The sequence below is a fragment of the Rhea americana genome, unplaced genomic scaffold (genome assembly GCF_003343005.1).
Source record: "Rhea americana isolate MKP2758 unplaced genomic scaffold, rheAme1 scaffold_26, whole genome shotgun sequence".
Classification (NCBI taxonomy): Eukaryota; Metazoa; Chordata; class Aves; order Rheiformes; family Rheidae; genus Rhea; species Rhea americana.
The window spans coordinates 4,755,676-4,772,498 of record NW_028186379.1 but is presented as its reverse complement, the minus strand read 5'-3'; the positions used below and the strand labels follow the sequence as shown (position 1 = coordinate 4,772,498).

Below are 16,823 nucleotides of genomic sequence, written 5' to 3'. Positions count from 1 at the left end.
CATTTGTAACCTAGTATTAGTAAGTGTTGGCAATAATGCCTTCTGTTCAAGAAGTAATTGCGTGACAAATRGAARAGRMYTTYWWRAARKYCTYTTCYAAGGGACTTGCATTTAAGTTTAGCTCTATTACAAACATAGGCCTTTCTTGGAAGAAAGATGTGTATTCGTTTTCTCCATTCTAGATCTGCTTGCAGTCTGGCATTACAGCAAATTTGTGGTTTTTGGTTATAGTGCTACAATGTAACACTAGAACTTTAAATTTTCTTCATTAGTACATACATCCTATCTCTTTCATGAGGAAGGAAGGAAGTAGTATTTTAAAATCCATTGCCCTTTTTACTGCAGGTGCAAAGCAAGCAGGTTAGACAAGAAAATGTGTCTGTTGCTAGCATCTGCCACAGCAAGTCCCACTAGCTGCTTAATGGAAATGTTAAGTGGTTGAAACTAAACAGCTGTTGTCAGGAGGAGAAAAATATTGAGGGAATCTTCCTATCCTGTCTTATTTCCATTATCTCTTCATAAGAACAAAGTATGTTAGCCTAAAATTAAAATGTATTTGAATATATATCTTGTCTGTATAAAACATTATATGTATGCTGTTGCATATAGTTCCTTGTGCATCTGTTGCATATAGTTTCTTGCGCATCTGTTTTTGAAGGTCAGCAAARTTGTTCATAATTCCTGCATGTACTGTCTCTTTCAAATAAGAAGGAAAATYGTTTAGGAAACCTGAGTGTTCGGATCTTTGAAGGTCTTGTTGGCCCCTAGTTTTCCCCCTTTAAAGAATATGTTTTGTGCTGCCTTATCTGTTTGCAGACTAGAACTAAGACACTATAAAAATGATTTGTTACTGCATAAAGAATTACGAACAGTCTTCATTTTTTTTCTTATACTATGCTGTTTGCTTCCATTACTGCTTGYTTAAATCTTAATTCATAATAATGTCATCAGATATTTTTAAAGAAATAGTGCTTTCATCCTTCACTTGTCACTCTCAGAATTAAATCACTGTAGGTATTCATTTTTCAGCTCATAATTTCRTGTTACAGACTCCTCTTCCTCCCTCCCTCAAAGAGGAGACATTAGGAGCGCGTATTTGCTAGCGGCAGACAGGCAGACCTGCCTTGCTAAATCGATGGAAGCTCTGAGGTAGAAGCTGATTGTCCGTCAGCAGCGTGATCCTCGTCAGCGCGTGCTGCCGCTGCTTATGGGCTGTTACTGTTCGTGAAGGGAGAGCACGACTGACAGAGCTGATGGGAGGAAGCAGCCGAACGGGGCAATTTAGCTGCCGTGCCTGGCTGCAGTGTGAGATGGGTGACACGCTTGGCTGGCGATAGCAGCCTACGCCGATCCCTCAGAACTGCCCGCTGGGAGGCAAGCACGTGAATCCAAACCGATGCATCCCCCCTCCGGCCCCGGCTGACATATAAATTGATAGATTTTAAGATTCTGACTTGACACACTGTTGTCTAGAATCTGTTTTTGAATTTTAGCGCTCTGAAATGTTATGATTTGTACTGTGATGCCCTGCACTTAGTTTAACACAGGATTTCTGTTCTGCTGTAGCCTTGAGGCATTAACAGCGAGGTGACCTGCATTTCCTGAGCTACTGTGCTAGTAGAAGCGTTCTAGTAGTATTGGCACTGATTTCTGCTGTACGCACATGGTCAAAAGGCAGTCTGTTTAGCATTTCATATTCATTAATAGGTCTTGTTTTTGTACATTGAAATAAAACGTGTGCTGCAGAGGTTAAAAAAATGAAAGGTAGATTTCATCCATGCTTTTGCTTGGTAAAACAAAAAAAGATGTTTTTTAGAAAAAAAAAAAAAGTCTGTCTGTAGTTGGTATTATGCTTTTAATTATGCTACTGTTTTTTTAATAGGATGATGATAACACTGTACCCTCTGCTCCTGATCCTCCAAGTCTTCTTTTGCCTGAACGTGGAACAGGTTTTTGCTTTGACTCTAGGTAAATGTTTATCTTTTATTGGTCTTTAATGGCACAGATATGTTTCTGTGTAGCTGAACTCCTTTACTCAAGGTTGGGGGAGGGATGAAGACGGAAGCTGAAACACTGTTGTTAAGCATTCTCAGACAGTGTTTGTTTTACAATTAACTATCAGAGGATTTGCTGTTTGACTGGATGGACTATTTGTACTATACCTCATTTTGACTGTGGACAATATTTTTGGAAAATGAATAAAAAACTTCTGTTTTTCCTCTCTTTTTTTCAACCTAATTGTGAACCTAAGTTTAGAGCTTTTATAAAGTGTTATGTTTGCTAAGAGCAAGCATTTATGAGCAGAGAGARTGGTTTCCCATGAAACTGCTTGGCCATTGAGACATTCAATAGATCTGTATTCAGTGGTAGTTGGAATTCTGTCAAAATGATGCAACTCTTAATGCAAGGTTATTTTGAAATTCCTAAGTAAAACTACTTTAAGTGTATTGCTCATTTTCAGCTAAGACATTTAATTGTGTGATACTTGCCTACATATATGAAGTCTGCTCAAATCTATATGAGTAGTAAAGCTTCCCTCAGTGGCTGACTTACTTTGTTTTGCAGTAACACTACTTTCATTTTTTTTTTTCTTCTCTCTCCCCATGAAGTTTTGATGTGCACAAGAAGTGCCCTCTTTGTGATGTGATGTTTCCACCTAACTATGATCAGAGCAAGTTTGAAGAACATGTTGAAAGTCACTGGAAGGTATGCCCCATGTGCAGCGAGCAGTTTCCGCCTGACTACGATCAGCAAGGATTTGAGAGGCATGTTCAGACTCACTTTGATCAGAATGTTTTAAATTTTGATTAAAATCTTTGTTTTGCAATGTAGCTTAAAAAGAAACAACTTTGAGTAGTCAGTCCACCTATAGAACAAAACCAGTGCAGCCTTTCTGTAACAATGCAGTTTTCTGATTGAAAAAGCTCATGTACTCTAATGGGAGCTGTGATGAATCTTGGCTGGAAGCTGCTAATGGGTTGTCTTCTGTCTTTACCTAACATTATCTTAAAGAAAAGACTTGTTTGTGTATGTATCTATTTATTCCCCYACTTAGTGGAATTTTAAGGACATAGGCGTTAACTTAGCCTCACAAACAATGAGACCAGCTTCATGATGCTCTTTAGCTGTAAAAAAAATAATAATAAATCCCCCATGATTTCTCTTGACTATAACTGAGGCATGATTACAAATGTAATAAACAGATGTTTCTCACAGTATATTTGAGTAGTTTTTCTTTGAGTTAAAGTTACATAACTTCTTACTTACTCAATGCAAACATAATTTTCTAGTACATTTCTGAAATGTTGGTGCACGTACTGTGAGATTACATGCCTGCAACAACAGTAATGACAAATACTTCAGTTTCACAGATAGGACATTTGCCTTAAGGAATAACCTTAAGTATGTTATACTTTAAGGCAGTATTTTTGAGTTGCAAGAAACTGCTCTGCTTAGAATGCCTCAAATAATTGTTTAAAATCATTGCCATTATGTTGCACTTGCATTCAGTAGGAAACATGGTTACATCTTTCACACCAGTAAACTGTGTTCCTTTTGGATTCGGGCTTTCAAAAACTGCTTTTTTAACTACATATTTCTTTCCAGTAACAACATGTGTGTATATCTAAACATTCTATATTTACTTAAATGTAGTAAGTAAATTTGCTTTCYACTTGTTGTATAATAGTCTTGTTAAATTAAAAGCAAAATTATTCATCAAGTCAGTGGTCCTTTTTGTTGGCTGTTCACTATGAAATAAAATAAACCAGAGTTTAGGCTCTCTGTAGCTGCAGTAAATGATATTTCAGTTTTGCATGATGAAATAATAATAAGGTTTTGAGTAACTTCTTTTGTCTGCAGTTCCCCCTTTCACAAGCGTATGCARTCTTCTGTTCAGTGCACAATTTATTAAAAGCTGCATGACATAGCTGCTACTCAAGACATTGCAATTTATCTACTGCATCAGTCCTCTGCATTGCATTTTAAGTTTTAGACTATCTGTCTACTGACATGAGGTTCACAGCTGAAAAATCTAAGGTAGTATGTGGGAGTACAGTTATAGAGGAGGTTTAAAAAAACCGGTAATATGAGGCTAGCTGAAGTACCAAAAAGGACTGCTGCAGTCTCAGAGGCTGGTATCTCATACAGGCAGAAAAACCTCGAAGTTGGAATCCAAAACTTGACTTTTAATGATTTCTCCTTCTGCAGTGATAATGACTCCATTTCTGCAAAGCTTTAGAAGAGAGGTAGCTCATATCCTACCATTAAAAGGGGGTGGGGAGGGGTCTTCCTTTAGCATCAGTATGAACTTTCATCTCTGTGAAATCTGATTTTGTTTTTGTAGTATTTGGGGTAAACCATGTAGCTATTAAATCACTTTGGATGGTTATTGAATAGAATGAGTTTGATACCAAAGTAAAATACACAAGACTGTACGCAGCCCGAAGATTTAACATCTCAGGTTAGTGACAAGTAAAGAAAAGTCATTTTAGGTCAGAGGCAGTTTATTTTAAATGTGATTTGATTTACATTTATAAGCAGCTTTCTTGACAGGAATTCATTAAGTTGCCTTCAGTTCTAAAACAAACCTCTGTCACTTTCAAACTTAAAGTACTTTGTCCCCAACAAAACATATGAAAATATAATTTAAAGCACACTTTTCACAGACACAGTACAATACATTCACTATACACAGTATAACAAAATAGTCCCATCTTTACCTGTTTAATAATACTGTCACAATGAATAGGTAAATAGAAACTGGAATTTCATTTTTATAGTTGAAAGGAATTTACATGCAACAATGACACTTTACGACTGTTTAGCTGTTGAACTAACTTACCCAGCCTGTAGTTTCTTGCACTAGGAGCAGAGCCAAAATGTATTTGCTCACCAGAGCTGTTGCCAGAACTGTAGAAGGTAGGAAATGGTCGCCTGGGACCTTCTGTGTATCACTAATTCTCATGTCTGGATCATCCTTTAAACCCAGCTGACAGCACTGTACAATAGAACCACTGTCAACTTTTAAGATTTGAAAAAGTAGTATTTTATTTAAATTGTAATGTTATAAACACTTCAAGAAATTATTAAGAGGACCCAAATATTTTAGAGACTTCTTTTACTCCTCTAGAGACTAGGTAATCGTCATATTTACAAAGTTTTCCTTTAAAGCTTTAGAAAAAAAAATAAAGGGGAAAGCTTATTTCTCATACGCAGGAGCCTTCTTTTGCACCTGCAGTTACAGGAAATAAGGAATGAGAGGCCTGTATTTAAAACTATGAATTCCTCCCTAACCCTTACTGTAAAAGAAGGGTTGTGGGGCAGGGGGGAAAGTTGCACAATTATTAATTACATAATTGGCATCTAAATTCCCAGAATAGCACTTGTGAAAGATGAATGCTCAAGGCAGGATGGCAAGCAACAAATGTTCAGGTATGGTCCAGACACAAGCTGTTTCATGTTGGCTTTTGTTTTAAATCAGTCTCTGACCACCTGCTGCAAGAAGCACTTAATTTTCAGTAAGGCTCATATGTTATATTTATTTCAGCAAATTTTTTTAATAAAGCTAAACAGACACGCTTCCACATGGAATGCAGTGACCTACAATGAGAAGCAAAAGATGTACAAAAAAAATCTCAAAAATACAATGACCATGAAGGAGAGGCATTAGAAATTCCCTCAGCACAAATAATGGACCTCCTTAAACCATGTGTAGAGTTTTTAATTTTTATTTGCAACCACAGGCACATGCTAGTACGGTAAGTTGCAAGAATTGGCAACACATAAAACATTAAATCTGTTGGCAATAGAGAACTACAAAGTGCTTTAGACTTCATCTGAGATGAAGATAATTGTTTCTCACACACACAAAAATTTGCACTTAAGTATTTCCAAGTGTCTTTCTAACAGGTATTTCAGGGGTAAATATTTAGTTGGACTGGGATATTGGTCCTCAAAAGTTTGATGGGCATGAACAGAATATGACTTCAAAAAAAAAAAAAAAAAAAAAAAAAAAAAGTTATTTCTAATGCTAAAGTGATTGTTTACTAGTTCAAATGGCAAGATTTTCAGCATTTCAAGAGGGAAAAAAAGATTTGCAAGATAATATAAAATACAGCAAGCACACCTTTTTATGTATGTTATTTAAGTATGAAAATATTTTTAGCATATTATGTTAAACATTCTTTCTTATTTATATTTCCATTACCTAAAAGACTTGCTACCCCACTGMTAACTCCATTATGTAAGGCATGTTAACTATAATTTGACAACGGTGGTATTGTTTTGGTTTTGCACACACATTGACAGATGCATTGAAAGTCTTCATGACATTACAATCTTGAAATTATGTCAGTGCCAAGCTCTCCTCCTCTTACTCCTGTTCAACACTTCAGTACAACTAAATACGCAACGCCCCCTAATTTTTTGTTTTGGAGAAAAATGTTCTGAAGAACCTATAGCTTTTTTTTTTTTTTTTTTTAGCACCTTATCTCAAAGTAATGAAAATGGGTATGATGATTACATGTGCAAATGTACAAAATCATTAACTCTACAAAGATACATCATTCCAAAATTACAGAAAATTTTAAAGCATGCATTTAATTCTTTAAAGGGTTGCTGAATGCTTCCCCTGAAAAAGGTGGCTGTTCTCAAAATCAGCAACTGCTGGTGAGGATTTCTTGGCACATTTGTGACCAGCATGTTATTGCTGCATCTTCCTGATAATCTCAGCAGACACGGGGGGGTGGAAATTGATTGTGTGGTGCCGCAGGCCCTGAGCTGTCTTGTAACTCTTTCCACAGCGACATTTGAATGGTTTGCGTACACGGATTTGCGTTCTGTGGCCGTTCTTGGCATGGTACTTTATACCGTTCACATTCTGCGAGTGAGAAAGTGAAACGTTAGTTGTCAAGTGGTCCAGTAATGCTTTGGCTTTCTGTTACGAACCCAAAACTTGACTAATGTTATGGGCAAAGCTACACAATCCGTTGGGAACCGCCTCTGCGTGTTAGACGTTCAAGACTTRGGGGTGGGACAAGCCGACCAACACTTGTAGTTCTAATGCATCAGGCTTACCTGCCTGGGAGGCCTGGTTTTTATCTCTCAGTGTACAGCACTTCTCAGAAATACCATTTAACAGAATCAGACATAAATGCTTTTTGCTTCCTAGTATTTYTTTTTTTCCATAGAGATGATTGGAATTTTTTTTTTCAGAAATTCATTTACAAGCAAAGAAAGAAAGAACTGGCATGAATATTCAAGTCACACTTCAAAAAGCAGAAGCTCCTCCCATGGTGTTTTTGGTCTGCTTTGTGTCACTGTTTTTTAGATAGATCTTTAGGCAGCAGCAAATTCTGGTGGCTTACGTGCAGTCTCTAAAGAATGAACTGCAGGGAACAGTTAACTTTCTTTAAGTAAATAAGTTATACAGGACACATCGAAAAAAATCAGAGAAAATTTTTTTTTAAGTAAGTTGCTATTATTTAGGAATAATCTACAGTTAGATAAGACTAGAGACTTACAGCAGACTACTCTGCTGTAGTCTGGAGAGTAAAAGCAGAAGACAGCACTCCAGAGAACTTACAGCTATACCAGCACAGTCACAAAACAAGTTACCCYTTTGCAGAGAAATCAAGAACCATGTATTAAAGATAATCAAAGTTTTAACACTTTCCCTCTTTTTCCACATTCTTCTGACAAAAACAGAAGGAAGTGTCGTCGTCTACCTAGTAAGTGACATCATTGCTTTATCTAGGATTCCTCTTAACAGTGTAAGATTGCTCTAATGAAAGACAGTTTGCCTTTCCTTATTTTTTCCAAATATTCCAGCTCTTTYAACGAAAGCAAAAAGTATACTGAGAAAGAGACTCTGGCTAAGTGGCTGACTGTCCATAAATACTTCTCTAGAAATAACAATAAAGCTGCCAAGGCATTTTGTGGCAAAGGTACAGCTCTGAGACTACTGTATCCTCTCTGCAGTTTCTRGGTACATATCTTTTTAAGCTATAAAAATTAAAATTGGTTAACAGCGTGGATGAAATTAACCCACTATATTAAGTTTTCCTAATTTTGTCTTTGTTGAACCACTGCCTACTATTGCACGTAAAAGGTCTGCTGGGCTCTTCTCAAGCAGCAGGTTGTTTCATTCACCTGGAGTTTACAGTAACCGGAAGTCCCAGCTCGGAGAGTTGGGCCTCGGAGCCATCAGACAAATTAGACAATGTGTTAACTAAAACAAAAGTTCAGTAAAGAACATAGAGCTGTAACTGCTTAAACCTCAGGAGATTCTTCATACATCATAAAGCAAACATCAGAAAAGACATGAAGTTCACACCTTTAGCACCACTCTCCTGTAAACACTTCTCTTTCTCTTCCCCCATCTCCTAATAAAATTTATTATGTGAGAATCTCAAGTTTTATTTCATGCTCCTGAGAGACGCAGTCCCTTCCGTGTGTCGTCCTCCAGTTCTCTGCTTTAATGTCAGGTCACAACATGAAGCAGTAAGAAGTATTACAAGGAATTTTCAGTGCTTGTCGAGAAACCAGGGAGGAGGAGTACTGCCACAGGACTGCCCCCCAGTCTCCCATATGTAGCGACGGTGGTCTTGCCTTACAACACAAAACGCTGTTCCTTATTCATTACCCACTAGGTGGGCCACTACAGCAATGAATTTTTAATCTTTAAGCAAAAGCAGCTCTCCGGTGTCAACAGTAATGTCGCGCATGGTGTAGTTACATTACGGTTGTAGTAACCCATTCAAGAGGAAAACTTAGCCTAAAATATCTAAGCCTGGGAAAGCATAAGGCATAGCTCTTAACTAGCTGCTTTGCCCACAAATAGATGCCTCTCTCCACTTAAGACCTCCTTCATTGAACCCCCACTCGAAGTCACAAGTCCAGCCTCAAAATTGTCCTTTATAYGCTTAAAAACATGGGGCCTTCCCTGATTGCTCGTGGGCTTCGTCCCTGCACAGCTGTCATGTGGGACAGGAGAATGTTAAGCCTCCAAAACAAATCAGACATACAAACATGAGCCTTTAGTGCGGGCTGCTTCGAAGTGAACAGTGGTCAGAGCAAACCTGCAGTAGAAAGCTATACCAGCGAGGCTGGCAAAAGTACACGAAAGCCACAGACTGTCCTTCAAGAGCAGCCAGGTGAAATCCCTGTAAACTATCTGAGAACCTGGGGCCACTTTTGGATGGCTCTGCACATAGTTACTGTGGAAATGTTAGCACTTGAAGGACGAGACGGTAACTGTTGGGGAGTCACTGGCTATCGTAAGGATTGTCGTAAGGCATTTGTCAGCAACCAAGTACTGTTAGGGACCTGTGCCTTCAAAGACGACAAATTCTGGGGATGACTTGCTAAACTGCTGTCGCTGCATGAAATTTTAAAAATAACATAACCCCCCAAAGCTGCATTCATTTTGGAATTCTAAACAGAAGCCCGTTTAGACATTTAATTTTTAGGAGTGATCACTTTAAGTTACTTCCAGACCAGTATCAGTGGTTAGGGGGCTCCGCAAACCCGCAGTCACGAATAACCTCGCTACCCTACGCCGATGCTACTCCTCTTCTCTTTCAGATTCCTTAATAAGCCACTCGTGTATCCTTAAGTACAGGGGGGAAATAATTCCAGGCAGATGAATCTAAGRATGTTCTAAAACACAAACCTAGGTGGAATTAACTGGCCTATGGGAGGTCTGAAATACAGTAAAATGCTCTAGAGTATGAGGAGCTAGCATAACATGAAATTTGATCTATCCTTCTGTCTAAAAGAAAATTGTTGTAGACTACTACTACAAACGTGCACGGATCAACTCTTACAGTCATTCTGACGGAAAGAGCGTGTAGCTTTGGAGTTAAAGTCACACACTGCACAGAGGCACTAAGCTTGCATATTCTGGGGTTTAGAGAGCAGACGGACATCTGCTAAGCAAAGGAGAAGCCAACTTAATTTGGATTTTTAATGGCTGCATTGATAGCAGATGCATACAAACAAAATTTTGTATGTACATACAGTAGTATTTCATGTATATTTTTTTATTTGCACAAGCCAGAACAAGTATAACAAGTACACTGGTTTCCCCTATAATGGTATCTATATATATTACTTGTTTTATATAGATAGATAATATCAAACTTAATTTTCTCTTTGTAATTTGCTTAAATAAGTTTATCTACATCATAATCACATTTTGAATTTCCTTGTCCAAAGCTAGAGACCAAATAACTGACACAAATAGGTGAGATTTAATAAATGGTAACCTAACAGCCAACTTCATAAATCCACATTTCAGCTCCTACAGGTGACATTTTGCAAAGCATTTTAAGAACTCAATACACATGCACTCCTGGACTCATCTAAATGTGAATGTAAAGCCTAAATTTGGTGGGGGTAAGCTCTGAGGAAGCACAGCTGAAATGCATCTCTAATATCTTGGTCCCCTTGAATAATTTAAATAACTTTCTAAAAATCCAGTTAAATGCTTCAAATGCAAACCATATAAACAAAACAATCTTTAAATAGCAGCACAGGAACTAGGAAGAAAAAAAAAACAAAAAAACAAAAATGGTGGTCCAGAAATTAGTTGAGGGTTGCATTTCAAGCCTCTGAGAAGTCCATGTACTCCAGACTTTGGTTGTTTTTGAATATCCCAAACAAATTTACAAGYCATTAAAAGAAGTAAGTTTTTTTCCAGAAACTTTGGCACTTCAAGAAAAACCTGCGCCACACAATCTAGGGGGCTTAGTACCAATACATTTTTATACAGGAGCAATTTTTGTATCTTAAAAAAGTAAAATAAGTTTCTGAAAGAACAATTAAATGTTTATGACTCAGTTCTACTGCAAGTCCTACGGGAAACTGCCAACAGATAACGGCCGGGCATGAGGCCAGGAGGGTCTTCTGATCCTCATCTGGGCTCGTGTATAAACACGTTCCTATTCCAGTGCCGTTGTCTGCCCCTGCCCATTCCCGGGGAGTATTTGTTGTTCTCATTCCTGTCTCATTTACCTTTCCGGGACTGCTTTTCAGTGCAGAGGCCATCTTCTACCCTTGTACATTGTTTGCAAAAGGGAGACCTTAATCCCTCTCGGGTCCTTTAAGCACTACTGTAATACAAATAACCCATTTAAAAATAGCCTATCTGCTTCCCAAACGTACGTATCTGCCTCTCAAAAGTACGTCACCTACGGGCAAGACAAAAGAAAACTGTTTATCCTCCTTTCCTCCTCACCCCCTACGAGACCGCATCCTTTCTCGGCCGTAAAGTGAGCTTGGCAATTACTGCATGTGCAGGGCCRTGTTCCTGTTTGTAGCTCTATAATTGTTTTACAGCCCTGATTACCCAGTACCCACCAGAAAATCCCTGAGCTTTGATCACAGGACTCCCTACCTAGACTCAGCAAATAACTCGTCTGAGGAGGGGGTTAAGCGGGAGGAAGATGAAGGGGAAACAAGAAACACAGCTGACACAAAACTGAAAGGAAGGAAACAAAGATAAAAACRTAAAATAAATAAATTAGACTGAAAAGAAAAAAGGGAGGAAACAGAACTGCTTGAAAAGAGGGATGAGGTGAGGCAGAGCTAAAGGAAATGTCTTTTCCTATCTGGACTAAACAGAGGTGAGTCTCTTAGGAAAATACAGTACTTTTTATTTGCTGCTGCTCTCTGTTTGACAGCCTCTCTATGGGTCATTAATTTATTCCCTGTCTGACTGTTCTAACATTAATAGTGTACAAGATACCCCTTAGACAGTCCTCATGCATTTGAGATGAAGGTAGTGAGATAGCAGAAGCAGGCAGGAACAGCTTGCTTATTTGGGCAATAAAAAGACAGAGGGGCTGGCAGTCAAACAGAGAACAGACAGGATATAGCAAATTACAGGGTTCTCCTTCTAGCCTTTGCCATTAAATGAATGTTTTCTGCAATGCAAAGATGCCCTGTGGGCATAGTGACTTCTAACAATCACCATGGCTTGTTTGCTTCCTGAGCTAGGGATTTAGCTTTTATACTACACCCTTCATCTGACACCGCTTCTACCACACACAAGAAAAGTATTAATCTTGAATAACKTTGGTTGTATCTGCAAAGCAATGCTTGAAAATATTCCCCAAACATCTTCTCCTCTGCCCTGTCCCCTAAGACTGTGCTCAGCTCTTCTTGTAACTGAAGAGCAGAATAATCACGACGCAGCGCAGGCTAAGCTCAGCAGAAGGGACTCCTGTGTCATACTGTGAAATGAACACATTGCTTTCTTGCCCAGGTTTTAAAGGACTATTGCCAGCACTAACTGATCTCCAAGCACTCTTTATGAATCCAAGTCCTGTGACGTGCTAACGGAGAAGCAACGGTYCAGAACAGCTGCAGGATCACTGAAACACATTTTCATATGCCACACATTTTCATGAACAGTTTGTTACTGTCTCAACTGCTTTATCTCAAATGTTATTACTCTTCCTACATTTCTCCCTCATATTTCTCGTCCCCTTTAAGCCCCTACTTTTCAGTTATTTAAAGGAGAAGCCATAAAGAAAAGAATGAGTATAAAAACAAAACCAATTGCCACTGTTTTTTCTAGGGTATATTCAGAAGTTCAATTTTCTTAACGCTTTATGCAAGAAGTTCAGAAAATGATTTGGAGAAACTGTGGTCAATATGATATTTCAAGTCYGCAAATTTCTGTGACTCCAGAATACTGTAGTGATGTACAATCTGTTCAATAAAATCTCATTTGTCCCTGTGCTAGGTCACRTGCAGCAGTATTCCTGTCCTTGCAACATCACAGAATGTTCTACAGCAGCCAGCTGAAGGTTCAAAGTTAAAGATATTTTACTCCCATAAATGGACAAAAATCCCTCATGATGGAAGATAATTAAAAACMAACAAAAAACGGTTTCCCTAAATGTCACGCTGAGGGATACACGTCCTGCACTCAAATCCAGACAGACTGACCACAGGTCACCGGGGCTCTGTCCCAGAGCAGAGCCAGGCCAGACTTTCTCTGAGATGCTGCCCACGTGAGCTGACCTCTTGCTTTCAAAACTTTAAACACCATTTTCCACCCACCAGTTTTGCCAGGAAAATGCACCATGGGCATATTCTCACTACAGGAGATGCAGTATGACTAAGAGGTATGCAGAAGGGATTTGTTTGGCACTGATGGGCGGAAGCTTTTATTTAACGTCTCTGAAATGGAAGCAGAGATTCTCCTGGTGCAGCCTCTTGAATTCTGCAGTTAATTTGTCTAAATAACGGAAAGCTAGTTAAAATGTGTCAGGCAAAAGTCTTTAAACAGTCACTATTTGTAATTTCTCTTGACAGTCCAAGATGCAAAATGCTACACTCTTTATAAAACTTTTACTTTGGCTGTGCTTGACAAAAGAACTGTGAACAGAATACAACACTAAAGTGCCACAAAAATAAACGTACAAAGTCTATTAAACAAGGAAGGTATAAATTGATTTTAGAGGCTTTTTTCCTCTCACTGCACGAGCTGGAAATAAGATAGGTCTGAACAGCTGCTTACCTTATATCTTTTTTTACATCCAGGAACAGGACAGGCAAAAGGCTTCTCATCCCCTCCATTCATGCACATTGAACTAAGGATAGCTTCAGAGCTGATAGCACTTTCTGTAGTCCAGGACTCATCACTGTCTGATTCTTCATAGTCTACTTCCTCCTCATCATATTCACTACCTATAAAACCAGGGTAGTGAGATAAAACAGGAATAAAATAAGAGCACAGCAAGATAACGCATTTGGTATTTATTACATCAGTTACAATGACTTGCAATTTCCCTGCTTCTGTCTTATTTTGTGGGAAGATGGTTATTTTTAATTGTATAAAGCTATCTTTGTTATAGTGATATATTTCTACACAAAGATACCAGTGGTTCCTTTTCTAATAACCAAGATAGACATTTATGTATTTTCATAAACAGTTTACTGCATGGCATAAAGTTCAAAGGACTGATTTAAAATGCAATTTCATTAGTTCTCAAACAACAGGATCTTTCCTCTTTCCCAGTGCCCGAACAGAAAATGTTCCCCCCCACAATTAAAGCTAATTTTAAGGCTTTTCTTTATGCAATACAATASTGAAGAGCGTAATTCTACAGATCATAAACAGTGTAAAATAATATGTTGACAAGTCCTAATGCATTTACTAGCCCTTTGGAATTAATAGGAATTATAGCACAACATTAATAAGAATTATATTGTAGCAATTATAGTTGTGAAATTCATTCCCTCAGGTGTGAGGATAAATTGCATTGTGTGGCTGCCCTGAACAGACCACATAATGTTTCAGATATGCTACAGCAGCCATTTGAGCAGCTGGTGCTGAGTTTGTTTATTATTTTTAATTGCAATAACTATTAATGAAAATCTCTGAAGAAGTTAAATGTGAAACAAGAGAAATTAGGAGAGCAGAATTCCAACTATAAAAATACAGTAAAAAAACACGGGAGGGAAGAGCCCCAGCTGATTAAAAAGAAAATATATACACAGAGGGAGAAAGAGGGAAAGCTTAGGGAAACTTCTGTGGTGTCAGCAGGAGGTGGTGCTGTGTTTCCCCTCCCCTTCAGTCTGTCCCTCGCCCTGCTCTGCTAAATGTTATCCTTTCTGCTGAAAGATGATTTGGCTCTGAGTGTCGGAATAGCTCCCGTTATATTGAAGACAGTTATATGACACTTGCACGGCTCCATTTGCTCCCCTCGTACGCCCGCTAAGTGCATGTCTCTAAGCAGCTCTACGCACCGCAAAGAAAACGTCGACAGATGTCTTACGGCACTTTAAAAAAGAAACATCACAACTTCACAAAGAAAAGCCATGTTTCGGCGTACAATGGAGTCTTTGTTTTTTCTTTTTTTTTTTTTTTGTTTCTCATGAAACTAAATACACACCTATAGTCTTAAATTTTTCCCCTCCTCATTCTTGCCCGCTTTCCCCCCCTCTGTACTCACACTCATAATCAGCACCTCTTGATCATTAAGCAAAAATGCATGTCAACGGGTAGCTGTAAGCACTCAGGGCTCCCGAGCTTTAATCAGATATCGTAAGTTAGCTTACAGATGTCAGGCTAGACACGTTTCTTTCCTGTGGCTTTCACCCTCGTAGGGTGGTGTGCAGATGAGGAGAGATGGATCGTTTCCCACCAGCACCAAATGTAGACCTGAGCGCACGCACACGCGTCCTGCAGAACATCTGGAAATCTCAGCACTGCTCGCTGAGCTCTCTTATCCCACACAGAACGACTGAAAGCCAAAGAAAGCATTATTGACCTCTTAAAATATTTCTGAACTCYAGGAACAGCTAACCTACAATGAAGTTAAGATTTGTTATAGTTTAATTAACTAATAAAAATATGGAGGCAAAACCACAACTCAGCTTCTATGATTTCCTGCCCTTGATTGTATCTCAGCGGAAAAAATTCCTCAAGCTGCCCCTAACAAACTCTTTAGCTCATTTTTTTTAAAAAAACAAATGCAACAGTAAAACCTACTGTAAATACATATGCATTTCTAGAATGACAAAACACACAAGAATTCTAGACATTGAAACAATTTCTCCCATTATAACTGCCCCATAAAAGGAAGAAACTCAAATCTCCCTCACAAATAGAATTTTATCCCCCCCAAGAAAATATCATGTGAGACTGTATGACGGTAACGAAGGATATAATTACTTTTAGTACTAACAGGGAGCAGCTTTGATGAGACAGAAATCAGTGCTCTATATGGCACATTGCATATTAAGTTTTATACGGGAAAAAGACACTTAGAGCCACGGGGAGAGGGGGTAATCATTATAATTATGCATTTCCATAGGATTTCCTCTACTTTAAAGAGGTCCTTTAATTTTTCTAATAACTTCGTACAATAAGGCCCAATTCTGTAACAAGTTTTGCCTGTACTTCGCTTCCTTACCCCAGGTAGACTTACTGGCGGATACTATTTCATATATACTATTTCAAATACGACTGACCATATAAACTTCTCCTCCTCCAAAACAGTACTACTGTTACAGATGTAAAGTATTTTAAAGGCATATTACTTTATACAGACTTGGAGCTCCTGAGGCCATCACTCCTCTCATCTAAGGGTGTTCTACTGAGCTCAACTGCTTGTATTCCCTTAAAAAAAACAACCCAAGATGTATTTAAGAGGCTCCTGGTATAAACAAAATGTAAAAACTCACTGTCTTAAAAAATTCATTAGTAATAAAAACTTATCCTTTAAATAATTATGTTGTTTCAGTTGCCATAGAAAAACAACATTGATTTACTCAGGCTTTTAACTGATTCCACCTCAGAATTTAATTTCCTCAGCTGTCAGTGTCTAGGAGCAGCAACACAAGCGGTGCCTCAGCAGCCTTACCGAGTGCATGAAACAAATCGGAAAAAAAGAAGAAAAAAGAAAAAAGAAAGAAGAGAGAGGAAAAACAAAAAGCACAACACACAGGTTGGTGCTGCCATAATAAACAGGCCCTGGATGAGGTATTTTAATTAAGTACCATAGGGCTGAAGACGGTGGCTGCGCGAAGCCGTTCCCACGCCGAGCCGGACTGCCTGGCCCTCGGCTCCCCCGTCAGGTGTGCAAACCGCAACCGGAGCCGGTGGCGGCTGCTCGCTCCCTCCGGGCAGCCGGCCAGGGTGGCAGCGGCGCGCCTGGACCGACGCAGAGCTTAGCCTTGCTTTTCTCCCTTCCCCTCCCCACCTTTGGTTGGGGTTTCACAATAAGAAGCGTCAATATTTACTTTCATAAGGAAAAACAGCGAGCACCTCTGCATCCACCCCGCAGCCTGCTCCGGGCTGTTAG

At 38.9% G+C, this 16,823-nt stretch overlaps 2 protein-coding genes across 6 annotated transcripts in view; one reads left to right on the top strand and one right to left on the bottom strand.

Annotated features, from left to right (window-relative positions):
• The window catches only part of TAX1BP1 (Tax1 binding protein 1), a 64,970-nt gene extending 61,249 nt beyond the window's left edge, over positions 1–3,721 (top strand). For all 5 annotated transcript variants that reach the window (XM_085307540.1, XM_085307541.1, XM_085307539.1 and 2 more), the window contains 2 exons: positions 1,883–1,968; positions 2,610–3,721. In XM_085307540.1, the coding sequence (XP_085163666.1) occupies positions 1,883–1,968; positions 2,610–2,811 (288 nt within the window). In that variant the 3' untranslated portion in view covers positions 2,812–3,721. The remainder of the gene's footprint in view (positions 1–1,882; positions 1,969–2,609) is intronic.
• A 766-nt stretch (positions 3,722–4,487) lies between these two features.
• The window catches only part of JAZF1 (JAZF zinc finger 1), a 104,405-nt gene continuing 92,069 nt past the window's right edge, over positions 4,488–16,823 (bottom strand). Inside the window, exons 5-6 of the mRNA XM_085307623.1 lie at positions 13,532–13,701; positions 4,488–6,880 (exon numbers count right to left, since the gene is read on the bottom strand). Coding sequence (XP_085163749.1) covers positions 6,704–6,880; positions 13,532–13,701 — 347 coding nt within the window. The 3' untranslated portion in view covers positions 4,488–6,703. The remainder of the gene's footprint in view (positions 6,881–13,531; positions 13,702–16,823) is intronic.